Below are 18,721 nucleotides of genomic sequence, written 5' to 3'. Positions count from 1 at the left end.
TCGCCGCTCTCCTGGGGAGCCGCGTCCGCCTGTGACGTCACCACGCACAGAACCCTGCCTTCCGGCGGTCCGTCCACAATAACACGCTAAAAAAAAAGGTAAAATAATACAAAGAGGTCACGACAGAAGTTGAATAAAATACTACAATATCAAAGGTCTCGGGCAGAAATAGAAGAAGATCCCGGGTGTTTGTGATGCGGCGCTCTGGCGCCCCCTGCTGGCAGCGGCGAGGTCCAACACGTTTCCTGCTCGGCGCAGTTAAAGTGGAGCGGAGGAAGAGGAGGAGCAGGAGGAAGAGTCCGGGTGACGAGAGGAGCCGCCGCCAGCAGCAGCAGCAGAGGAGCCCAGCGTCGGTTCTGTTGAGAGCTGTCAGCCCGACTCATGCCCGGACCGGGACCGGTTCGGACGGACCGTCCCCGCCAGAGGCCGCAGCCGGGATGCTAATGTGATGAGTGTCGGGAGGACCGAGGCAGGATCCGAGCCAAGATGGGGTTCCTGCACCAGCTGCACCTCCTGCTGTGGAAGAACATCTCCCTGAAGAGGAGAGGCCCGGTGAGTCCGAGCGGAGGGGCGGCCCGGGGGGTCCAGGAGCGCCAGATGTGGTGGTTAGAAAAGCCCGTAGGGAGCCGAGCACTCCTGGTCTGGTCTGACTGGTCTGGTCTGACTGGTCTGGTCTGGTAATACAGCCGAGTCAATAACAACAACAACAACACAACAATAAGGAAAGCATGAACCAGCTGTCCAAATGTCCTCTCGGTTCATGGATGTGAACTGACATTAGCAGGGAGCCGGTGCAGCCGTGGGGGGGAGGGGGGTTCTGTAGCCCCCCAGCCAGCAGCAGCCCCCGAGCTGGTCCCACCTCAGCTGACAGGAGGCTCCTGGAGAAAGTCTGGCTCCATCAAACAGGTGGTGCTGGTGGTGGCTTTGATAGCACTGGATGAAGCTACATGCTAATGCTAGCTCCCTGGCTATGAGTCATCATTTCGGTGTCCTTTGGCCGTTTCTGAGGACAAGATGCAAAGCTGTTGACCAGGCAGCAGGTCCGTGCTGTGTGTCTGTGTCTGTGTCTGTCTGTGGGCTCACAGTGGTGTGGCCTCCACCACACCTTCAGAGAGTCAGCGCAGCCCTGGCTGGGGTTTCTAGACACAGGTGTTTCTAGACACAGGTGTTTCTAGACACCAGGGTTTCTAGACACAGGTGTTTCTAGACACGGGCGTATCTAGACACCAGGGTTTCTAGACACAGGTGTTTCTAGACACCAGGGTTTCTAGACACAGGTGTTTCTAGATACAGGTGTTTCTAGACACCAGGGTTTCTAGACACAGGTGTATCTAGACACAGGTGTTTCTAGACACGGGTGTTTCTTTAAAGATGGTTGAAAGCTGAAGTGGTTGAAGGTGTCAGATCCATGAGGCTTCAGACCTCAGCAGCGGCCTTCTCAGCATCTGAGGTGTCTGTGGCCACGTGCTCGTTAAATAAGGTTCAGTGTTACTCCCTCATCAACAAGCTGTCTTTGATCTAGATGAAGGAGTGGAGCTATCGTTCCTGCTAACCTAGCGGCCGATATTGAAGATAAAAGTTTATCGATCTTTAAAAGACTAATTGGTCCATAAGATGAACATCAGGTGACCTCCAGGTGAGAGGCCATGTTCCAGTGTCCGCAACTGGTTTACCCAGGTGGAACTAGGTCCCAGTGGAATGAATAAAAACAAACTCATTAGTATATTCATCACTGCCAAGTGACTTATGAAATGTAATGATTTTATGATGACTATAAATTAGGAATGTTTGGTACCAGTGCTCACTCCTGAGTACTGGTACCAATACCGGGTACCAGTACCAACACCACTCGTACTTTTAATGTATGTATGTGTGAGCCGTCACTATGTGACACCTAATAAAGTGGTTTGAAACTTCAACCATTAACTAGCAACACCATCACTCATTAACTAGCAACACCATCACTCATTAACTAGCAACATCATCACTCATTAACTAGCAACATCATCATACATTAACTAGCAACATCATCACTCATTAACTAGCAACATCACTCATTAACTAGCAACACCATCACTCATTAACTAGCAACACCATCACTCACTAACTAGCAACATCATCACTCATTAACTAGCAACACCATCACTCATTAACAAGCAACACCATCACTCATTAACTAGCAACATCATCACTCATTAACTAGCAACACCATCACTCATTAACTAGCAACACCATCACTCATTAACTAGCAACATCATCACTCATTAACTAGCAACATCATACATTAACTAGCAACATCATCACTCATTAACTAGCAACACCATCACTCATTAACTAGCAACACCATCACTCACTAACTAGCAACATCATCACACATTAACTAGCAACATCATCACTCATTAACAAGCAACATCATCACTCATTAACTAGCAACATCATCACTCATTAACTAGCAACATCATCATACATTAACTAGCAACATCATCACTCATTAACTAGCAACATCATCACTCATTAACTAGCAACATCATACATTAACTAGCAACATCATCATACATTAACTAGCAACATCATCACTCATTAACTAGCAACATCATACATTAACTAGCAACATCATCATACATTAACTAGCAACATCATCACTCATTAACTAGCAACATCATCATTCATTAACTAGCAACACCATCACTCATTAACAAGCAACATCATCACTCATTAACTAGCAACATCATCACTCATTAACTAGCAACATCATCATACATTAACTAGCAACATCATCACTCATTAACTAGCTAACTAACTTTTGTACTTGTGGAGGGTGAACTTGGACACTATTGGAAGATCAAGAGCGAATCAAAGAGGCCCAGAAACACGTCTCGTTGGACAAAAATAACAAAGTGGTAGTTTGTTCTTCTCAGCTTGGAGGAGTTCACCTGTTGTATCTGTTGTTTTTTGGAATGTAACTTTGTGGTGTAACTTTGTAGTGTAACTTTGTGGTGTAACTTTGTAGTGTAACTTTGTGGTGTAACTTTGTAGTGTAACTTTGTGGTGTAACTTTGTGGTGTAACTTTGTAGTGTAACTTTGTGGTGTAACTTTGTAGTGTAACTTTGTGGTGTAACTTTGTGGTGTAACTTTGTGGTGTAACTTTGTAGTGTAACTTTGTGGTGTAACTTTGTGGTGTAACTTTGTGGTGTAACTTTGTAGTGTAACTTTGTGGTGTAACTTTGTAGTGTAACTTTGTGGTGTAACTTTGTGGTGTAACTTTGTAGTGTAACTTTGTGGTGTAACTTTGTGGTGTAACTTTGTAGTGTAACTTTGTAGTGTAACTTTGTGGTGTAACTTTGTGGTGTAACTTTGTAGTGTAACTTTGTAGTGTAACTTTGTGGTGTAACTTTGTAGTGTAACTTTGTGGTGTAACTTTGTGGTGGAACTTTGTGGTGGAACTTTGTGGTGTAACTTGTAGTGGATTCTGGTGTAGGTTCCTCGAGCTGCTCTCGTGTGTCAGAGGTGCTGGGATCCAGGTAGGAAAACTCAACGATGATACTGGGTTTGGAGTTTGGAGTTCAGGTTTCTGTCCCCCGGCCTGTAGAACAGTGCTCGCTGTGTCCACGCACGTCTGGTCTGATAGAAGCTTCGTTGTCACATTCGGCTGTCTCACTTCACCTTCACAATAAGAGCATTGTTTAGGAGACAGCAGCGGGTGACTCTTCCCAACCCGGCCTGTCCTGTCCCTCTTTCTAATCCTCTGCCCACCAAAAGCATCAGAGTCCCCCATTTGAGTTTGTTCCTACTCAGAGGTCCTCATGTTAAACTTCAGCTTTCCGTCCACCAGTGCTTGAAGCTGAGTTCAGTCCTGGGGTCTGGCTCTAGGCCCAGTCTTGGGGTCTGGCTCTGGGGCCAGTCTTGGGGTCTGGCTCTGGGGTCTGGCTCTGGGGCCAGTCTTGGGGTCTGGCTCTGGGGCCAGTCTTGGGGTCTGGCTCTGGGGTCTATCCTAGGGTGACTGCTGGGGTCTGTCCTGGGGTCAGTTCTGTAAAGTCTAAAAATATCTGAATATACAGATATACTGTATGTAGCGGCACCACTCTCATTCCCAGCTAGTTCAGCAAAGACTCAGTTCTAGTCCAGCTTGGTGGTGCTGACAGCAGGTCCACCAACACCGAGGCAGAAGGTTTCATCCATGGCAGGAGCAGCCAGGCAGCAGTGGTCCATGCTGAGGAGAAAAGAGGTTCCCCATGATGTCCTGCTGAGGTTGGGTCCCTCAGGGGGGGACGTCAGAATGATTTAAGGCTGATTTAACACAGTCAGAAACCTAGAGCTGAACCAGGAGGTGAAGGAGGAGGAGGAGGAAGAAGGAGGAGGAGGAGGAGGAGGAGGAAGGAACGGTGCTTTCTCAGCAACAGCTGGGTTCAAGAGTGTCATGAGCTCATTGAAAACTGCCCCAGACAGGAACACGTCCTGGATGGATGGATGGATGATGGATGGATGGATGGATGGATGGATGGATGGATGGATGGATGGATGGATGGATGGATAGATAGATGATGATGGATGGGTGGGTGGGTGGGTGGATAGATGGATGATGGGTGGATGGATGATGGGTGGGTGGATGGATGAATGATGGATGGATGGGTGGATGGATGATGGATGATGGATGGATGGATGATGGATGGATGATGGATGGATGGATGATGGATGGATGGATGGGTTGATGGATGATGGATGGATGGATGATGGATGGATGGATGATGGATGGATGATGGATGGATGATGGATGGATGGGTGGATGATGGATGGATGGATGATGGATGGATGGATGGATTGATGGATGATTGATGGATGGATGGATGATGGATGGATGGGTGGATGATGGATGGATGGGTGGATGATGGATGATGGATGGATGGATGGATGATGGATGGATGATTGATGGATGGATGGATGATGGATGGATGATGGATGGGTGGATGATGGGTGGATGATGGATGGATGGATGGATGGATGGATGATGGATGGATGGATGATGGATGGGTGGATGATGGATGGATGGATGATGGATGGGTGGATGATGGATGGATGATGGATGGATGATGGATGGATGGATGATGGATGATGGATGGGTGGATGATGGATGGATGGATGATGGATGGATGGATGATGGATGGGTGGATGATGGATGGATGGATGATGGATGGGTGGATGATGGATGGATGGATGATGGATGGATGGATGGATGGATGATGGATGGGTGGATGATGGATGGATGGATGGACGGATGATGGATGGATGGATGATGGGTGGATGGATGATGGATGGATGGATGGATGATGATGGATGGATGGATGATGGATGATGGATGGATGGATGGATGGATGATGGATGGATGATGATGGATGGGTGGATGATGGGTGGATGATGGATGGATGGATGGATGGATGATGGATGGGTGGATGATGGATGGATGATGGATGGATGGATGATGGATGGGTGGATGATGGATGGATGATGGATGGATGATGGATGGATGGATGATGGATGATGGATGGGTGGATGATGGATGGATGGATGATGGATGGATGGATGATGGATGGGTGGATGATGGATGGATGGATGATGGATGGGTGGATGATGGATGGATGGAGGATGGATGGATGGATGATGGATGGGTGGATGATGGATGGATGGATGGACGGATGATGGATGGATGGATGATGGGTGGATGGATGATGGATGGATGGATGGATGATGATGGATGGATGGATGATGGATTGATGGATGGATGGATGGATGGATGATGGATGGATGGATGGATGGATGGATGATGGATGGGTGGATGGATGATGGGTGGATGGATGGATGGATGATGGATGGATGGATGGATGGATGATGGATGGATGGATGGATGGATGGATGATGGATGGGTGGATGGATGATGGGTGGATGGATGGATGGATGATGGATGGATGGATGGATGGATGATGGATGATGGATGATGGATGATGGAAACAAACGTGTTGATCAGGTTAACTGCATCAGGTTTGGGAGGCTCCAGTCTCATGAATGGACGCACTGGTTACCGTGACAACCACCACATGAGCAGTGGGTTCTGTTGCCACGGTGACAGCATCACTGGTCCTCTGTAACAGTTGTGTAGTTGACATTTGACCAGCATCACTGAGCCATCATCAATCAATGGTCTGTGGTACAGGTGATTCACAGGTTAGAGGGGAGCTGCCCAGTCAACAAACATGAATGACACAAGTTCCCTTCTCTTCCCCCTCCTCCTCCTCCTCCTCCTCTTTCTCCTTCCCCTCCTCCTTCTCCTCCTCCTCCTCCTCCTCTTCCTCCTTCCCTTCCTCCCTCTCCTCCTCCTCCTCCTCCTTCCCCTTCTCCTCCCCCTCCTCCTCCTCCTTCCCCTTCTCCTCCCCCTCCTCCTCCTCCCTCTCCTCCTCCTCCCTCTCCTCCTCCTCCTCCTCCTCCTCTCCCTCCCTCTCCTCCTCCTCCTCCTCCTCCTCCCCTCCTCCTCCTCCCTCTCCTCCTCCTCCTCCTCCTTCCCCTCCTCCTCCTCCCCTCTCCTCCTCCTCCTCCTCCTCCTCTCCCTCCCTCTCCTCCTCCTCCTCCTCCTCCTCCTCCTCCTCTCCTCCTCTCTAGTGGGTGCTGGCGTTTGAGATCTTTATTCCTCTGGTCCTGTTCTTCATCCTCTTGGGTCTGAGGCAGAAGAAACCAGCGATTGCTGTCAAAGAAGGTAGGAAATAAAGAAACTGGAAGGAGGAAGACGTTTAAATGTTGAGATGTTTAAATGTTGAGATGTTTAAATGTTGAGATGTTTAAATGTTGAGATGTTTAAATGTTGAGATGTTTAAATGTTGAGATGTTTAAATGTTGAGATGTTTAAATGTTGAGACGTCCTCCCACCCTGAACAAGTGCGTTGGTCTGCTCTCCAAAGACTAAAGGTTTTACTGTGGAAACATCAGTCCATGACATCATCCATGACATCGCTCCATGACATCGCTCCATGACATCATCCATGACATCATCCATGACATCGGTCCATGACATCATCCATGACATCATCCATGACACCGGTCCATGACACCGGTCCATGACATCGGTCCATGACACCGGTCCATGACACCGGTCCATGACACCGGTCCATGACATCATCCATGACATCGGTCCATGACATCGGTCCATGACACCGGTCCATGACACCGGTCCATGACATCGGTCCATGACACCGGTCCATGACACCGGTCCATGACATCATCCATGACATCGGTCCATGACATCAGTCCATGACACCGGTCCATGACACCGGTCCATGACATCATCCATGACATCAGTCCATGACACCGGTCCATGACATCAGTCCATGACATCGGTCCATGACACCGGTCCATGACATCGGACCATGACATCGGTCCATGACACCGGTCCATGACACCGGTCCATGACATCGGACCATGACATCGGTCCATGACACCGGTCCATGACACCGGTCCATGACATCATCCATGACACCGGTCCATGACACCGGTCCATGACATCATCCATGACATCGGTCCATGACACCGGTCCATGACATCATCCATGACATCATCCATGACACCGGTCCATGACACCGGTCCATGACATCGGTCCATGACATCATCCATGACACCTGTCCATGACATCGGTCCATGACATCATCCATGACATCATCCATGACATCGGTCCATGACATCATCCATGACATCATCCATGACATCGGTCCATGACATCATCCATGACATCGGTCCATGACACCCGTCCATGACACCGGTCCATGACACCGGTCCATGACATCATCCATGACATCGGTCCATGACACCGGTCCATGACACCGGTCCATGACACCGGTCCATGACATCATCCATGACATCGGTCCATGACACCGGTCCATGACACCGGTCCATGACACCCGTCCATGACATCATCCATGACATCGGTCCATGACACCGGTCCATGACACCCGTCCATGACACCGGTCCATGACACCGGTCCATGACACCCGTCCATGACATCGGTCCATGACACCGGTCCATGACACCGGTCCATGACATCATCCATGACATCGGTCCATGACACCGGTCCATGACATCAGTCCATGACATCATCCATGACACCGGTCCATGACATCAGTCCATGACATCATCCATGACACCCGTCCATGACATCGGTCCATGACATCATCCATGACATCATCCATGACATCGGTCCATGACATCGGTCCATGACACCCGTCCATGACACCGGTCCATGACATCATCCATGACATCAGTCCATGACATCATCCATGACACCGATCCATGACATCGCTCCATGACACCGGTCCATGACACCGGTCCATGACATCGGTCCATGACACCCGTCCATGACACCGGTCCATGACACCGATCCATGACATCAGTCCATGACTCCTCCCTCATCATGACAGGCTGAGGAACAGTTGCTATGACGATGAGGATGTTTGGGTTGCTGGCCCTCCTTCACGTTGAGGAGCATGTGCTCATCCCTCAGATGTAGAAGGTCATTGCTCCTGGCTGCTACACTTTGTCTCTTCTTCTTTGGTTCCTGCCTGATCTTTGGTTCCGTCCCTGGAGAACATGGTGGTGGCTCCAGTTGATGTCTCTTTACTTTGTCTCATCTCTTTCTGTCTCTCATGTATGATGCATGTTCTCTGCATGATGGACGCATCAGTATGTAAGTGCCACCATGTTCCTTTACCTGGCTGGTCCCAGGACGTCTCTGTGTGTCCATGTGTCCCTGTGTCCCTGTGTCCCTGTGTCCCTGTGTCCATGTGTCCCTGTGTCCCTGTGTCCCTGTGTCCCTGTGTCCATGTGTCCTCCTCCATTCAGTTGCTCAGCAGGTCGTCATTCATCCCTTTCTGGTCCGTCTTGAGCAAAACGCTCCTGTGTGGAAGGATGAGCGAGCCCCCCGACAGCCTATCAGTGACACTTTGGGTTAGGGTTAGGTTAGCATTAGAGCTAAGGCTAGGGTAGGGTTAAGGCTAGGGTTAGGGTTAGGTTAGCATTAGAGCTAAGGCTAGGGTAGGGTTAGAGCTAAGGCTAGGGATAGGGTTAGAGCTAAGGCTAGGGTAGGGTTAGAGCTAAGGCTAGGGTAGGGTTAGAGCTAAGGCTAGGGTTAGGGTTAGAGCTAAGGCTGGGGTAGGGTTAGCGCTAAGGCTAGGGTTAGGGTTAGAGCTAAGGCTAGGGTAGGGTTAGAGCTAAGGCTAGGGTAGGGTTAGAGCTAAGGCTAGGGTAGGGTTAGAGCTCAGGCTAGGGTAGGGTTAGAGCTAAGGCTAGGGTAGGGTTAGAGCTAACCAGATGTTTCATGTGGACAGGGCCAGATGTTTCGTGTGGACAGGGCCAGATGTTTCGCGTGGACAGGGCCAGATGTTTCGCGTGGACAGGGCCAGATGTTTCATGTGGACAGGGCCAGATGTTTCGCGTGGACAGGGCCAGATGTTTCATGTGGACAGGGCCAGATGTTTCGCGTGGACAGGGCCAGATGTTTCGCGTGGACAGGGCCAGATGTTTCATGTGGACAGGGCCAGATGTTTCATGTGGACAGGACCAGATGTTTTGTGTGGCACCATCTGCAGGAAGGGTGAGGAAGGCTGGTGAGGAGAAGGTCTGGTCACATGTTCTGCTCAAATCATCTGTGATCGATGATGATGATGATGATGATGATGATATCTGCTGAGTCCAGTAATGCTCCTGCAGTCGTGGGTGACATCTTTCTCTCCGTACAGCTAACGCCAGCTAGCTTGTGTGCTAACTTTCCTTAATGTCAACTCTGATCGTGTGTGTGGACCTGAGCTTTAACTCCAGTGTTTGCTGGCTAGAGAGGAGTCCTGCAGCTCAGATGTTGCTTGACAGTCCAGTTCAACAGTCCAGTGGACCTTCTGCTGGACCTGGAGCAACATCTGAGCTGACTGAGTTCTAGACGGACGCATCAGCTAATTTAGCTTTAATCTGTGTTTTCTCTCTGAACCACGTTGAAAGCATGAAGCCAGTGTTCAGGGGAACGTCCTCTCTGGCCACCAATCACCAAGATGCTCCTCATTGTGCTGTTTGACTCTAATGAGACATGTTGTCCCTGATGATCCTGTGTGTGTCCACCCTGGCTCCTGTCCCTGGCTCCTGTCCCTGGGCTCCTGTCCCTGGGCTCCTGTCCCTGGGCTCCTGTCCCTGGCTCCTGTCCCTGGCTCCTGTCCCTGGGCTCCTGTCCCTGGCTCCTGTCCCTGGCTCCTGTCCCTGGGCTCCTGTCCCTGGGCTCCTGTCCCTGGCTCCTGTCCCTGGCTCCTGTCCCTGGGCTCCTGTCCCTGGGCTCCTGTCCCTGGCTCCTGTCCCTGGCTCCTGTCCCTGGGCTCCTGTCCCTGGGCTCCTGTCCCTGGCTCCTGTCCCTGGGCTCCTGTCCCTGGCTCCTGTCCCTGGGCTCCTGTCCCTGGCTCCTGTCCCGGGGCTCCTGTCCCTGGCTCCTGTCCCTGGGCTCTCCTCCGGGGCTGCAGCCTTCTACAGTGCCGCCCCGCTCACCTCGGCCGGCATCATCCCCATCATGCAGTCGCTCTGCCCAGACGGACAGCGGGATGAGTTTGGCTTCCTGCAGTACCAGAACTCCACGTGAGAACTCGCCACAGCTTCACAACACGACATGAACCATAAAACGGGATTAAAATATCTGAGGACACGTTTGGATCCTTCTCACACACACAGTCATTAATGCCAGCAATGATCCAGAGACTCAGGAGAAGCTCGAGCTTTTGCTTGTAGAAGGGGCACAAACGCATGGTTAGCATTCGAGCTAAACGCATGGTTAGCATTAGAGCTAAACGTATGGTTAGCATTAGAGCTAAGGCTAGGTGACCTGTCACATAGATGCATAACTCGATCTGGGTCCATGTTGAGCAGAGCAGGTCATGGCACACCCCCCTGCTACCAGAACACCTTCAGGGCACTGCCAAGGTACCCTTGAGCAAGGTACTGAAGGTTCTTGAGTGTTGTTGTCTGTGTCAGTGTGAGCCAGCTGCTGGAGCGCATCAGCCAGGTCGCCGAGCAGAACCGACTCTTCACCTCTGAGGGGCCAGGACTGGGCCAAGAGCTGGAAACCCTGCAGCAGCACCTGGACAGCCTCAGCTCTGCACCGTCATCACCAGACCTCACCTTCAACAAGACCCAAGGTCTCAGGAACGACTCTAAGGACCCGCCCACACCCCCTCAGGGGGGTTCACACCCTTTTCCTTGCTCTCATCTCTTCTGTGTGTGTGTGTGTGTGTGTGTGTAGACGTCACTCTGGCCAGTGTGTTGAAGGACCAGACTCTCTTCCAGCAGGTTCTGCTGAAGAACTTCTCTCTGTCCAAGGCCACCACCAGGCTACTGCTCCACACTCCTGTCAGCCTCACAGCGGTAATAACTCCTTTATTACCCCTGCCCGACTGAGGCGTGTGTGTGTGTGTGTGTGTGTGTGTGTGTGTGTGTGTGTGTGTGTGTGTGTGTGTGTCTCACACACCTGTTTCTGTGTGCAGGTGCGCAGGCTCCTCTTAGGAACCAGAGATGGAGAAAGGAACCAGAGTCTGGAGCTGGGTCCAGGAGGCACCAGCCAGAAACCTGAAGACAGAGGTTCTTCTCTGCAGGTGAGACGGATCAAGGCTGTTTTCTTCAGGCTCCAGTTGGATCAGCCAAGTGGTCCTGCAGGTCCTCTTCGGTTTCTGAAGGCCACTTTGGTGACACGCTTTATGGCAGCGTTCAGAAAGAGAAGATGTTTGGGGTGAAGGGTGGCCAACACTGGCCCTCAATGATGAGAACACACATGGTCCAGGGGGTTCCTCAGGGTAGAGCTGGGGGGGGGCAGAGGAGACGTGGATGAAGGAGACCGTGGGAGAGGAGCAGGAAGGGGGGGGTGATCACTGAGCCTCACGCTGAACTGATGAAAAGGTGGAGAAATATATGGAGACGGGTCACTGTGATGGTCCAAGAATGAGATCAAGGTCTTTCCCAGCTCCACGAGTAGGAGGAGTGGGGATCAAAGGTCTGGTCCAACATCCTGCCCCTGGAGGACAGCCGACCCCTGGGACCGTTCCAAAGTTGCCCAACCTGCTGGGTGGGGTTGGGTTTAAAATGAAGAGCAGGATGGACACCACTAATGACTAGCAGATGGAGCAACAGGCCCAAGACAAGTCCAACTGGGACAGGACAAGGGGACTAGGGTAGGTAAGGTATCTACGTACAGGTGTCTGGAACTAAAGGAGAGATTTCAAGTGAGACAAGGGTCCCAGCCAGGAGGTGAAGGCTCTTCTAGAAGGAGAAGGAGGAGGAGTTTGGCCCGTTCACCCTTTGGTGTAGATGATGTTCTGATATGTTCTGTGTGTTCACTGTTCCCCCAATCAGGAGGGAGCCTCTGCAGGTGTGGAGGGTCCGGATGGAGGTCTGCTACATGAAGCATTGCGTGACCCAGCAGAAGCTGCTGGCAGAAGGACCCTCCCCAGGGGGACACCTGGGGCGCTAGGAGGCTCTGATGGCACAGAAGACCAGAGAAAGGATCAGCAGGCTCTCAAGGACCTGGAGGTATGGCAGCGGTCTCTGAGGCATGCGTCCTCTTTATGCATCTGCTGGAGCCGGTACTGGAGCCGGTCCAAGAACCCATCGTGACCCGTGAACCCCTGCTGTGTGTCTAACAGGGGGTTCTTCTGACCGGATCCATGCTGGAAGCCCTCACCTGTGGGCAGGGTGGCAGCAGTGAGCTCAGTAAGATCCTGCTGGTGCCGGAGCAGCAGCGGCGAGGACTTCAGGTCTATTCTGACGCCATGTGTGGCGGCACAGACAGAGGCCAAAGGTCGGAGCGCTTCCGGAGGATGAGTGTGGCCCTGAAGCAGCACGTCGACATGAGGACAGCTGCTGAGAAGGTGCCGCTGAAGCTGTCCACAGTTGCACACAACCATCAAGGACATGCATCAAAGTTCTCCCAATGTGTCCTCTTAGTTCTGGGGAACCAAAGACAGCGTAGAAGGCAGATGCTAAAGAATCTCCAGTCACTGTCAAGTCTGAAGGTCCTTGGGCCTTGAGCCCAGAAGGTTGTTCAAGTGGTTTCCCTTTTTAACATTAAAGTCCAGTTAAATTTGATCAAATCAGAGTGAATGAAAAGTACCATGAAACTATAATCCAGCTCTTACCCAGAACATCAGGACCACCTCCCTGGTTCTCCTTTCACCCTGACATGTTGACTCCTGAAGGTGTGCTGGGGTATCAGGGCATTAGCAGGTGCAGAAAGATGCATTACCATCTGCTGCAGGAGGTGGTCTTTAGGATTGGACCCCTGAGGTCATCCACATGGTGGTCCAGTGTCCACCCATTACACTGTCACCAATTCACTGCTGCCTTTTGAGGGATTTGGACCCCTGCAGACCAGGACCACCCCTGTTGGGACCTGTTGGGACCCAGAGCCACAGTTTGGTCCATGTCAGACTAGGTCCATGTCAGTCTAGGTCCATGTCAGACTAGGTCCATGTCAGACTAGGTCCATGTCAGTCTAGGTCCATGTCAGTCTAGGTCCATGTCAGTCCGGGTCCATGTCAGACTAGGTCCATGTCAGTCTAGGTCCATGTCAGTCCAGGTCCATGTCAGACTAGGTCCATGTCAGTCTAGGTCCATGTCAGTCTAGGTCCATGTCAGACTAGGTCCATGTCAGACTAGGTCCATGTCAAACTAGGTCCATGTCAGTCTAGGTCCATGTCAGACGAGGTCCATGTCAGACTAGGTCCATTTCAGACTAGGTCCATGTCAGACTAGGTCCATGTCAGTCTAGGTCCATGTCAGTCTAGGTCCATGTCAGACGAGGTCCATGTCAGACTAGGTCCATTTCAGACTAGGTCCATGTCAGTCTAGGTCCATGTCAGTCTAGGTCCATGTCAGACGAGGTCCATGTCAGTCTAGGTCCATGTCAGTCTAGGTCCATGTCAGTCTAGGTCCATGTCAGACTAGGTCCATGTCAGTCTAGGTCCATGTCAGACTAGGTCCATGTCAGACTAGGTCCATGTCAGTCTAGGTCCATGTCAGACTAGGTCCATGTCAGTCTAGGTCCATGTCAGACTAGGTCCATGTCAGACTAGCCCAGGGGTGGGCAAACATTTTGATTCGTGGGCCACAATGGGTTCTAACATTTGACAAAGGGGCCGGACCAGGAGCAGATGGATGGATGGAGTGCTTTGGTAACCTCACCTCATTGGAGAAAAAATACACATCTTGGGATATGGAGAAAACATGTGCTTTAATTTCAAATGAAAATGAAGAGAAGCATTACAACAAAATATCTGACTTTGGAATGAGTCTTAAAACACTTAAAATCAAATGAATAAAATGTGCCTTTTTAAAAAAAATTAATAACCATTTCTATTTTAAAGCACTGAAAGTTCTGTTATCCTTCAGGATATCACCATCACTCTCCTCCTGACTGTCTTTTTTTTCAAAAATGGTCGGAGATGCAGATTTCTCCTCCTCCTACTATTCAATTTGTTTCCCTGGTGCCAAAAGTCAACAATGAACAGTGCAAGGAGTTCCACGCGGCGAGTCACTGTCCGCCGTGATAAGCTGATTTTCTCAAATTTGTCTTTGCTCTCCGGGCACAAAATACCTGCTGTCTCCACCATGCATTCTTTTAAAAACTCGCCCTCAGACAGAGCTTTGCTGGCCTTCGCTAGTCTGAATGAAAGCATAAAACTGGCCTTGGTACTTGACTCTTGAATGGCAGTTTGACGTTAAAAAAAACGTTGTTGAGCCTTTAAATTAGCTGCCAACTTCTGAGCAGCAGCTTCCCGTTCTTTTGTTGACAGCTTGCTAGCATAGTTAGCATGCTTTGTGGCAAAGTGTCGGCTAATATTATACTCTTTAAAAACCGCCACAGTTTCTTGGCATATGAGGCAAACAGCAGATGATCGGTGTTCAGTGAAAGTTTCCGTTTCTTAGGTCCGCTCATCTTTATAGAAGGGCTGATGGGTCAGAGGATAAAGTGCAAACGTGAAGTAGAAAACAGTGTTTATGTAATGTATCGATTGTTTGTATAAAGTTTTATACAGCGATCGTAACGACAGACTACCGTAAAATGCACTGAGAGGTTGAAATACGGGGAGAGGAAGTGACGTAAGTTCACACATGCGCAGTACAAATCGTGTTTCCGGGTACAGATCGCGTAGTGTACAGTGCGCCATCTAGTGGGAAAACACCAGAATTGCAGTGAAAATATAACATTAACAAGGTTTATTCATTTAATTTTTCAAGTTTGGCGGGCCGGATTAAAACGTTTAACGGGCCGCGTGTGGCCCCCGGGCCGTAGTTTGCCCATGCCTGGACTAGGTCCATGTCAGTCTAGGTCCATGTCAGTCTAGATCCATGTCAGACTAGGTCCATGTCAGACTAGGTCCATGTCAGACTAGGTCAAATCTTCACGACTGGCCGTTTTCCTGCTTCTAAAACACCAACCTTGAGTAGAAGATTTGAGCTTTGCTTAATATATCCCGAGGTCAGTGCTGTCCTCTTCACCTGGTGGTTGTGGTGCACCTGATGGCTCTACCATAACCATCATTAACCCTTTTCTGAGACATACTACTTTACTAGTAGCTCTGACTCCCCATTTCCTCCCAACCAGCTTCAGCTCCAGGAGCCCCGGGTGACGGCTCATCTCTCAGAGACTCGTCTCAGGGCCTTGTTGAAGGACTTGGCTGGTTTTGAGAGGCTTCTGAAGGACGTGGACTTACTGTCTGGCCTAGCTCGTCTGCTACCTAAAGGAGCTTGTATGAGACAGACTTCAGCCTCGCCAACAAACGTGACGTGGCCCCTCAACAACACCACCTGGGGCCCCAACACCACTGACACCCCCAGAGAGGCTGCGGAGGATCGGGTAGATGGAGGTGGAGCATCAGGAGCAGAAACCAGGAAGGAGGAGTCAGAAAATCCTCATTCTCAGTTTTCAGCCTTTGTCCAGCTGTGGGCTGGTCTGCAGCCCATCCTGTGTGGCAACAACAGGTGGGTGAGGGGTGTGATGAAGGGACGATAAAGGGTAATTCATTAGTATACTAACATATTTGGCTGTGACCTCCCCTGAAGGATCATCGAGCCCGAGGCTCTGAAGAGAGGCAACATGAGTTCTCTTGGCTTCACAAGCAAAGAACAGCGAAATCTTGGGCTGCTGGTTCACTTGATGACTACAAATCCCAAAATCCTCTACTCCCCCATCGGCTCCCAGGCTGACAAAGTGATTCAGAAGGCAAGTCGCTGGTCAGACGAGATCAATACACACAGAACTGAAGGTCCCGAGGTTCTAGGCCTTCCGTTAGTCTGATGTAAACCTTTGTCTGGCCGTAGGCCAACGAGACCTTTGCGTTCGTTGGGAACGTGACCCATTACACCCGCGTGTGGCTCAACGTCTCTGCACAGCTCAGGACGTTTCTAGAGGAGGGTCAACTGCACGACCACCTACTGTGGTTGCAACAGGTAGACCGTCCTCACGATGGCTCCAGAGACTTTTAACAGGTCAGGAAACCAGCCCTCAACCATGGGTCCATGTCTCCACAGCTCTCGTCTGAGTTTCAGCAGCACCCAGAACTGCTGAGCAGCTCCGACAGGGAGCTGGTGCAGGGTCTGATGGAGGGAAACTACAGTCTCCCCAACACCTCCACACTGCTGGAGCAGCTGGACACCATCGACAATGCCGCTTGTGGATGGACACGCTTTATGTCCAAGGTGTGTCTCTTTAAGTGTTGTGGTCCTGGCAGCACCTGACCATCAACCACAGGTCAATATCGTATCGTACCCAGAAGGACACGGTGACAATCTGTCCTACAGTCTACAAACTGTGTCTCCAGGTTAGTGTGGACGTCTTCAAGGGCTTTCCTGATGAGGACAGCATTGTCAACTACACCCTGAGTCAGGCGTACCAGGACAACGTGTCTGTGTTTGCCAGTGAGTCTCTGCGATACTTCTGTCTCTCTCTGTCTGTCCAGCTTGCTGTCCTCTGTGTAGTCACAACCAACATCTGTCCACTGTCAGACACCAACATCTGTCCACAGTCAGACACAGTCATCTGTCCTCTGTGTAGTCACAACCAACATCTGTCCACTGTCAGACACCAACATCTGTCCACAGTCAGACACAGTCATCTGTCCACAGCCAGACACAGTCATCTGTCCTCTGTGTAGTCACAACCAACATCTGTCCACTGTCAGACACCAACATCTGTCCACAGTCAGACACAGTCATCTGTCCACAGCCAGACACAGTCATCTGTCCTCTGTGTAGTCACAACCAACATCTGTCCACTGTCAGACACCAACATCTGTCCACAGTCAGACACAGTCATCTGTCCACAGCCAGACACAGTCATCTGTCCTCTGTGTAGTCACAACCAACATCTGTCCACTGTCAGACACCAACATCTGTCCACAGTCAGACACAGACATCTGTCCTCTGTGTAGTCACAACCAACATCTGTCCACTGTCAGACACCAACATCTGTCCACAGTCAGACACAAACATCTGTCCACAGTCAGACACAGACATCCGTCCACTGTCAGGCACAGACATCTGTCCACTGTCAGACACCAACATCTGTCCACTGTCAGACACAGACATCTGTCCACAGTCAGACACAGACATCTGTCCACTGTCAGACACAGACATCTGTCCACTGTCAGACACCAATGTCTGTCCACTGTCAGACACAGTCATCTGTCCACTGTCAGACACAGACATCTGTCCATAGTCAGACACCAACATCTGTCCACTGTCAGACACAGACATCTGTCCATAGTCAGACACCAACATCTGTCCACAGTCAGACACAGACTGGATGTCCCTCCAGGATGTCCCAGCAGTGGTCGGAGCTTCACTCTGCCTCCTCCCTCTTGCAGGCGTCATCTTCCACACCAGCAGTGATGGTTCTCTGCCCCCCCATGTGGTTTACAAAATTCGCCAGAACTCCAGCTTCACAGCCAAGACCAACGAGATCAGACGGGCCTACTGGCGCCCTGGACCCAACTCTGGAGGGAAGTTCTACTTCCTGTATGGATTTGTTTGGATCCAAGGTGCGTGGTTAAGGGGATGACTACCAACATTTATCATTTAAGGGATGAACTACCGACAGTTATCATTTAAGGGATGAACTACCGACATTTATCATTTAAGGGATGAACTACCGACAGTTATCATTTAAGGGATGAACTACCGACATTTATCATTTAAGGGATGAACTACCGACAGTTATCATTTAAGGGATGAACTACCGACATTTATCATTTAAGGGATGAACTACCGACATTTATCATTTAAGGGATGAACTACCAACATTTATCATTTAAGGGATGAACTACCCACATTTATCATTTAAGGGATGAACTACCCACATTTATCATTTAAGGGATGAACTACCAACATTTATCATTTAAGGGATGAACTACCGACACTTATCATTTAAGGGATGAACTACCAACATTTATCATTTAAGGGATGAACTACCGACAGTTATCATTTAAGGGATGAACTACCGACATTTATCATTTAAGGGATGAACTACCGACGGTTATCATTCAAGGGATGAACTACCGACATTTATCATTTAAGGGATGAACTACCAACATTTATCATTTAAGGGATGAACTACCCACATTTATCATTTAAGGGATGAACTACCAACACTTATCATTTAAGGGATGAACT

At 50.1% G+C, this 18,721-nt stretch overlaps 1 protein-coding gene across 3 annotated transcripts in view; it reads left to right on the top strand.

The window, feature by feature from the left end:
• The first annotated feature begins 31 nt into the window (after window positions 1–31).
• LOC101067979 (ATP-binding cassette sub-family A member 2-like) overlaps window positions 32–18,721 on the top strand; it is a 39,660-nt gene continuing 20,970 nt past the window's right edge. For 2 of the 3 annotated variants that reach the window (XM_029829598.1, XM_029829595.1), the window contains exons 1-15: window positions 32–552; window positions 6,650–6,743; window positions 8,718–8,720; window positions 10,531–10,642; window positions 11,036–11,199; window positions 11,304–11,425; window positions 11,545–11,652; window positions 12,407–12,583; window positions 12,697–12,921; window positions 15,657–16,033; window positions 16,115–16,274; window positions 16,373–16,501; window positions 16,583–16,750; window positions 16,873–16,969; window positions 17,917–18,090. In XM_029829598.1, coding sequence (XP_029685458.1) covers window positions 487–552; window positions 6,650–6,743; window positions 8,718–8,720; window positions 10,531–10,642; window positions 11,036–11,199; window positions 11,304–11,425; window positions 11,545–11,652; window positions 12,407–12,583; window positions 12,697–12,921; window positions 15,657–16,033; window positions 16,115–16,274; window positions 16,373–16,501; window positions 16,583–16,750; window positions 16,873–16,969; window positions 17,917–18,090 — 2,176 coding nt within the window. In that variant the 5' untranslated portion in view covers window positions 32–486. The remainder of the gene's footprint in view (window positions 553–6,649; window positions 6,744–8,717; window positions 8,721–10,530; window positions 10,643–11,035; window positions 11,200–11,303; window positions 11,426–11,544; window positions 11,653–12,406; window positions 12,584–12,696; window positions 12,922–15,656; window positions 16,034–16,114; window positions 16,275–16,372; window positions 16,502–16,582; window positions 16,751–16,872; window positions 16,970–17,916; window positions 18,091–18,721) is intronic. The other variant, XM_029829597.1, reaches the window with a different exon arrangement.

This window comes from Takifugu rubripes, chromosome 21, assembly GCF_901000725.2.
Source record: "Takifugu rubripes chromosome 21, fTakRub1.2, whole genome shotgun sequence".
Lineage (NCBI taxonomy): Eukaryota > Metazoa > Chordata > Actinopteri > Tetraodontiformes > Tetraodontidae > Takifugu > Takifugu rubripes.
The sequence above is the reverse complement of the archived record's forward strand: the minus strand, read 5'-3'. Positions and strand labels throughout refer to the sequence as shown.